The sequence below is a fragment of the Berghia stephanieae genome, chromosome 1 (assembly GCF_034508935.2).
Source record: "Berghia stephanieae isolate SIO BIC M18660-M18661 chromosome 1, UCSD_Bste_1.3, whole genome shotgun sequence".
In the NCBI taxonomy this organism is placed as follows: Eukaryota; Metazoa; Mollusca; class Gastropoda; order Nudibranchia; family Aeolidiidae; genus Berghia; species Berghia stephanieae.
The window spans coordinates 83227046-83234712 of NC_088360.1; the positions used below are offsets into that span (position 1 = coordinate 83227046).

Here is a 7667-nt window from a genome sequence, read left to right on the forward strand (position 1 = left end):
ATCTACTTTAGAATTAATATGGTATAGGTGGCTAGCTATCCATTATATTTTGAAAGTTTTAGTTTCCCTTCCCTCGCTTTTATTTTTTCAAAGTTAAAGCCCAGTTTATTTCAGCGTACAATGTCAGTGTTTCATGTTAACCATTTTAAGCTTAAAAAATGAAAGCCCATTAAATGAAAGGGGTCTAATATAAGAAAAAAAAATTACATCCAAGTAACTTTAGGAAAAAAATTGTTATGATGTTGAATAGCCCAATTTGTTCTTGAAACAGACCAATTAATGTTGCCAAGTATCAATTTCAACTTATTTACTGTCATTTGTTTATCTATTTTTTAAGGGGGCCAAGGATTCTGTGTCCAACTTGTCAGCAATAGTCAGTGAGGAAGGAGCACACAAAGGTACAGTAGGTATGGTGGGAGCCACGTTGAGGAATGCCCCACAAGAATGTCTGATCAAGCCTATTGCCATCATTGCCGAGGCGGGAACCAACATTGTCAAGGGCATGAGAAACCAGATGGATCCCAACAAGATGAAAGAAGAGGAGGATACTTGGAAGCAGGCTCAATAATTTCCCTGTCATTTTTTTTTTTTAATTTCTAATTTACTAATAATATTTTTGGTGCAAATGTTGCTGTCAAAAGCTCGAAAAGTAGTTAACAATGAAGAAGTTTTGATGTCGGCTTCAATTCAAAAGATGAGATTTATGTCAATTCTTTGTTTGTCCTTACTATTGATAGTGGAGAAACTCTAAAAATCCACAAGTCTTAATTTCAATAAAACGATGTTTGTATCAAACTCCATCGTTTTTCCAATGACTTTAATAGGATGGAGTTTCTTTTATTGAGCCCAAACACTTTATGATATTTTTTCCTCAAGATCTTTTTTTGTTTTTATGTTTTTTTAAAGAATTGCCTTGCCAGTTGGATAAGCATGGACCACATGTTTTCTGGTTTGAAGGAAATTTAGTTCATTACCGTTATTTTTTAATCAGGATTTTAGTGCTTGATTAATTAAGTTCATTTTTTTTTCATGTAATGCAAAAATAAAATTGAAAGATTTTTTTTTAAATGTTCATTTGTAATAATCTATATTGTACTAATATTATCTTAAGTCCATTGATGTTCAAAAAATGTGTAATTTTTCATTGTGTATTTCAATTCATTTGATATCAACATTGACCCGGAATTTGTGTGAATGAAATGCTTTATTATTTCTTTTTATTTTGTTTTATTCTATTTCATATTATCTAAAAGCAACCAATGTCCAGCAATATATCATATGTAAACAATGAAAACATTTTATCCTTCATGGATGAGTTGGGAGAGATATTCATTGAAGAATTTATTTTTGAAACGAACTCTAATTTGAGATGTTTTGTGTGTGTGTGTGTGTATTAAAACATGGGTGCTAGATCGCTGGGGTTTTTTTTGTCAAGCCTGTATTCCACCTTGCCAGTTTACCAAAGTGATGCCTTGAGTGTTGGTTCATTCACATTTGTTAGTGTATTTAAACATTGTCATTTGCATGCAGGCTTTTTTGAGCGGTCAAAAATTTCTACAGGCTTTTTGGAACTTTGGTGCTAGCACCCATGACTAAGATCATAAAAAAAGTACCTCGCAATTATCTTTCCTTTATGATGTCAATTTATGCATATTACTCTCTGAGGTCGATTCAATTAAATTTAATAAGAAGAATTATTTTGCAATGTTTTTTTTTCCCTCTCCTACCATGATGCAAAGTTATCGAGCAAGAATTCTTGTTTGATATTCATTACATATTTGAGTGAGACGAATCAGGTATTTTGCATTCTTATCTAATGCAATTTGACTGATAGTGCCATCAATATTTTTATGCATATACTTAAATCTTCCTTATTCAATAGAAAAGTAAATAAAAACGAAGGTATGCAATTCAGCTTGAAAATTTGTACTTGCTAATAAACAGTAATTTTTTTTTCAAAATACTCTCAAATGTGAGAAAATTTACAAGAATAGAAGAAAAAAAATGAGATTGGAATGATGAGGAATTCTGCTGAATTCTGACAAAACACTTCCTTTTTTTTCAGTTCAGCCTGGGAACTTTTACTTCAAATAATTAAAATGGTCCTGTGGTGGTGACATTACTCTTAGGGACTGGGAACTTTTGCTGACCCTGGGCTACATCAGTCCACGGATTATTTTCTTCTCCATCCCCTCATATTATTTTTTCTTCCTATGTTTAAAAAAAAAAATTATCCTTATTCTAGAGTGGAATAATAAACAAAGGAACAATAAAATGATGCTCAACTTGGCAAAAAGTCTCACATCAGATGGATGAATTTTCTGACGAAAATTAAGAAAATCAATGTCAGAGTTAAGCAGAATTGTCCTCACTTTTTTTTTTTTTCTTCTATGGTAATACTGGAGAGGGAGCAATAAACATAAAAGTGATGCCTATGTCAAATTTGTTTTGGGGCCCTTGTCTTTCTGCATGAAATTTTTGTTTTTTATCCATATATGCATATTAGTTGAATGATAAGATTTCTCGCTATTATTTTCCTCTTACACACAGCAATGACACCCAGTCATTGAATATTCAGAAAGTCTTAAAAGTTGTATGGAGATTTCATTTTTATTTTTTAATGAAAGGTTTTAAGACATTGGACGAAAAGTATAATCTTCTCTCATAAACGAAATAATACACCCTAATTTTATTTTGAGTCTCTCTCTCTCTCTCTCTCTCTCTCTCTCTCTCTCTCTCTCTCTCTCTCTCTCTCTCTCTCTCTCTCTCTCTCTCTCTCTCTCTCTCTCTCTCTCTCTTTCTCTCTCTCTTTCTCTCTCTCTCTTTCTCTCCTCTCTTTCTCTCTCTCTTTTCTCTCTTCTCTCTCTCTCTCTCTCTCTCTCTCTCTCTCTCTCTCTCTCTTTTCTCTCTCTCTCTCTCTCTCTCTCTCTCTCTCTCTCTCTCTCTCACACACACACACACACACACACTTCTTCTTAAGGACGCGATGATTGGTCTCAAACATGAGTATGTAAATGACCCTTTTTCCTCTTTTCAATCAACTAGCTTGTATGACTTTGAAAACCCACAGTATGAGTAAGTTGTAATTATTCTCATATTATTTGAGTGATGTTCGAGACTGATTGCTGCCAAGCAGTTTCTGTAGACAATTTATTATTGCAACTATATCATTAAACTATAATCTTATGTACATGAACTATGAACGTATTTTGTACTAATTATATATAGTCTCAAAATTACAATGTTAATTTTTCTTCCCTGCCCATTCAGCATTGCATTTTAATTATACAGAATTAGTCGCGTTTGGGACTCCCGAGTGTTACAATTGCTTTTAAACTCTTTAAAACCAAGTCAAGAGACTCATTTCAAGAAAATAGTATGGAAGAGTATATTGTACTCTACCAACTCCAATGTTCATATGCTGCCTTGTACAGATTTTATGATTTTTTTCAGAGTTTTATGTATAATTTGTACCTGTATATTAGGCAATATATTCCGTTGCTATTCATTTTTGCTTTGAGCAAAATAGAATGTTGTGAAGTTGAAGGGCTTTCATTAATATTTGTGTCATTTGATAAAGATGCATTTTTTCTGTACATAGGTGTATACCTTGCCATTGGTGTTGATCACGACAAGTATTTGAAATAAAATCGATCATCTTCCTTTCATGAATAAATAATGATGATTGAAGTGTCCATATCGTCATACAGGCATGTTATTTATAGTAATTGTACTGATTACAGGGCTTTGTAACTTGCACATTTGGATCTGGGTGCATAGCTTTAGAATATGATCTGATGATTCACATTGCTTATGTTTGGAATTGGTTTTGGCAGCTACTTTTCTCTGTTATGAAATAAATTGTTCCAGTCTGCCTAGATTTTATTTTTAGTTTTGATCAATGGAAAAAAAAATGATGGTTTTGTTTCCATGAGGTTATTTAAGTTTAAGGAGTGATAGTAACGATTGCAGTAAGTTTTGGAGGTTAAATGAGTAATTTTTAAATGAATGAAATGATAGAGAAAGACCAAATTATTTTGTAAGATAATATCATTGTGGTAAATTATCCATCTGATATTACTGATATTTTGAAGATGTCTTTCATTGTATGTTTTGTGTTGTTTTGGGGTTTTTTTTTAATGAGTTTAAGGATGAAAAAACAAAAAAGAAGATGATTACAACAAGGTAGCCAGCCGATTGTATGTATATTTATTAAAATCCTCAGTATATTTCCAATCACCTGGTGAATTGGAAGAAGTAAGCACGTTATGTCTTTTCACTGAAGTTCAATGTTCAAATAGGGATCGGCTGATTTGTAAAAGTTTAGTGAAAAAAAATGGCCTCCTTAATCGGCAACCCTGTGATCAATAAATAATTTAGTTAAGTCTTAGTAAAACGTGAACGTGATGATATCAGACTTGATATATTGATGACTCTTTGTGTGAATTGTGAGTAAAAACATCTTTTCTTTTTACTTTTTTGGCTCACTGTGCTTTCATCATGATAAACACAATCATTCATAATCATTGTTTTTCATAAAATTGATTCACAATCGCTCCCAATGAACCCGGTTAAAGCATGAAAAGATTCAGGGTTTTAATCTGGATAGAATTTATCGTTTATGTATATGAGTATGATCTTGCAATGAAATTGAAATATTACTTTTGTAGAAAAAAAAACAAAACTGCGTGTATAACTAATATGGTGGACTTTTGATATAGGCTTTGCTTGTAGAATATTAGTTGAAATTATTGTACTGTAACATTATTTCTTATGTGTGTTTGTGAATAAAATATTACCAATTTATTTGCTTTGTACGTATCTTATTTTATTTTATTAATTTTTCTATATCAGTCAAAGACTTCCCCATCCATTTATATCATTTTTGTGAATGTCTTGTCTCAGCACTCGAATCCTGGGTGGTTTTTTTTTACCTCCCATGGTGGGCTGGAGGTCACCTGCTGTGTCTTCTATCCCCCTATGTCTGTTTTCTGAGTTGCTTTTTTGTCCTGACCCGTGACGGAGTCCTTAGTTGAGAGGGAAACAGTCAAATGTATAGTGTTAGCTCTCTCTCTCTCTCTCTCTCTCTCTCTCTCTCTCTCTCTCTCTCTCTCTCTCTCTCTCTCTCTCTCTCTTCACTGGCAGTTATATTTTATAAAATAAACATATTGAACATATTTTGTTAACATTTGAGTGCATTACTTTTGGTTCGAACCCCTGATTGGGTGGTCGAGGAGTTCAGAAAAACTAGCAACCCAGTAAGTCGGTCAGCTTCCGACTCATTTGGGTGACGTCCTAGCAACAATGCCGGACGTAACACCTATTTAAATCAGTCCCCTTTGTCTTACATTTTCTTGGATGATTTAATTGTAATTCTATAATTTTTTGGCGATCCCATTTTCTTCTTTTTTACTGGCGCTGATATGACTTAAACAAGTGACAAGCGCTGTAAAACCCTTAAAAACAAAAACAATCAACACGTGAATCTCTGAATGGGAATACCTGATGGCCCCTTGTTGGTCAGGCATATCAACTCATGCTGTTCTTATATTCTCCCATATAATATTTATTTGTTTTCTATTTCCCTTTCCGTCTGAACTTGTCCAAATTAGAGAAAGGTTGTTTTTGCCCCTGGGAGGGGGGGGGGGGGGGATAAGTTGGGGTTTTTTTTTTTGTAAATTATCTCCTCAGTATATTTTTTTTTATATAACTGTTAATTTGTTAGGTAGGTGAGCATATGTCTGGGTGAGACTTAAAGATGGTCTCAAGATTAAGCACACAGACATTTTGCTCTTGAGATCTAGTCCACATCTCTGAGTGGGGTTCCTGACCTCCCATTGTGGCAAGGAGGCACTTACTGTGTCTTCTATTCCCATATGTCTGTTTTCCAACATGTTTTCTGTCTTTGTCTTGGAATGAGATAACCTGGTTTTGTCCTGGCCGGATAACCAGGCTAGGAAGGAAACGGTCAAACGTATAGTTAGCGTTTTTGGAGATGATTTCTTTTGTCTTGTAAATCATCTCTCTGTTATGCACTGTATTATTTCTTTGTTTTACAAATATGATTTGTAAACATTTGAGTGTGTTCCTCTCAGTGGGGACCTGTGCTTGAGTCAGGATGAGAAATTTAGGTGATCTCAAACTAAGTGCACTGATGGTGTGCTCTTGGAATCTACATCCTTTCCCTATTTGAACCAGTTCCTCCTTTGTCTTACTTTTTCTTGGGTGCTTTAATTGTAATTCTAGAACTTTTGACTACCCCATTTTCTTCCTTTCTACTGGCGCTAATATGACCTAAATGTGTTGCAAGCGCCGTAAAAGCGTTAAAAACATAGTCTACGTCTTGTTTGAACAAGCCCCCTTTTTTACTTTTTTTTTATTGGGATCTTGCAAATGCAGCTTCATTCGTGATTAATAATAGTTGGACAAACCAATCATTTTCCGCATTTACTGGCACTGATATGAATTAAACAGAGTCACAGATGCCCTGAAAACAAACTGCTCAGTCCCATCATCTCCCTTTTCTTTTCTTTTTTTTATCTTGTGCTGCCCCACTTTGGATAAAACTTTTTTATTCATTTTTTTCCCAAACAACTTTTACCCCGATTAACAACGGAGGTGATCCTTAACTTGACAGACATCAAAAAGTCTCAAGCATGGGACCTCTTTATATATTGCAAGGATGGGAAATGTTTGTTGTTTTTATTTTATTTTGTTTTCTTTGATCATGTCAAAACTGTGTGAGAATCAACATGATTGATTTTTTTAAAAGATATAAATGATATTATGATATTAACAGGCGGTATCTCCGAAATCGAGCCCCAAAAAAAAAAAAAAACAAAAAACAAAAAAAAACAAACAGATTCAACGCTGCAAGATATCATTTCATTGATGCACGTTGGATAAGTTCTTTAATTTCAATTTATTCTTGAGCTTTCTTTGTACTTTTGCTTTACTTGATGGTATAACTCAAGTTTGAGATCCATATGGCCATCTGAGCTGGTTGTGGAAATACTTAAAAGCGTATCGCTTTTCCCATTCATACGTTGGATGGACCTCACTGTTTGCATATTTCCATCCATACAATTTGTTGTTTGTCTTTGGGAAGGGTCTAGAGTTGAGAAGAAAATATAAATATTCTATGCGTTAGGATCAAATTATTGATTTTGATATGAAGTAAAAATGACTACTCGAACTAGTTTCTTCACTCATACAAAGTACTTTTTTCTTTTGTAATTAGTCATGTGTTCATGATGTTATTACCACAAAACGGTATTATGTTGAGGTAAACGTCTGATCCCCTCCAATATCCAATTCCAGGTATCTTATTTAAAAGCCTCTTGACCTACACCAACCTTGTGTATCGTTTATCCGGCTGAAAAGGTCTGAAGTCATTTTTCACAGGGCATATATGATGGGGCAGCACGACTTCTTCTTTGCTTTTCCGAAGTTTTTCATGAAGCTAAACGTTGATAAAGAAGAGGAGGGTGAGGTGGAATTTAAAGATAAAACGATTCGTAACATCACGGGTAGTTGTTATGGCACTGGTACTGGTAGTGATGATCTTGATGATGATGATGATGATGATGATGATGATGATGATGATGATAGCGATAGCGATGAAGTGTCTGCTGTTGCTGCTGCCGACGATGACGACAATGATGATG

General features: G+C 34.1%; 2 protein-coding genes across 3 annotated transcripts in view; one reads left to right on the plus strand and one right to left on the minus strand.

Moving 5' to 3' along the window:
* Nucleotides 1-4806, plus strand: part of LOC144959256 (autophagy-related protein 2 homolog A-like) — a 79418-nt gene extending 74612 nt beyond the window's left edge. For both annotated transcript variants that reach the window (XM_078891803.1, XM_078891809.1), the window contains one exon: nt 338-4806. In XM_078891803.1, coding sequence (XP_078747929.1) covers nt 338-568 — 231 coding nt within the window. In that variant the 3' untranslated portion in view covers nt 569-4806. The remainder of the gene's footprint in view (nt 1-337) is intronic.
* Nucleotides 4807-6878: 2072 nt separating this feature from the next.
* LOC144964716 (uncharacterized) overlaps nt 6879-7667 on the minus strand; it is a 3366-nt gene continuing 2577 nt past the window's right edge. The window contains exons 3-4 of the mRNA XM_078899259.1: nt 7356-7462; nt 6879-7111 (exon numbers count right to left, since the gene is read on the minus strand). Coding sequence (XP_078755385.1) covers nt 6970-7111; nt 7356-7462 — 249 coding nt within the window. The 3' untranslated portion in view covers nt 6879-6969. The remainder of the gene's footprint in view (nt 7112-7355; nt 7463-7667) is intronic.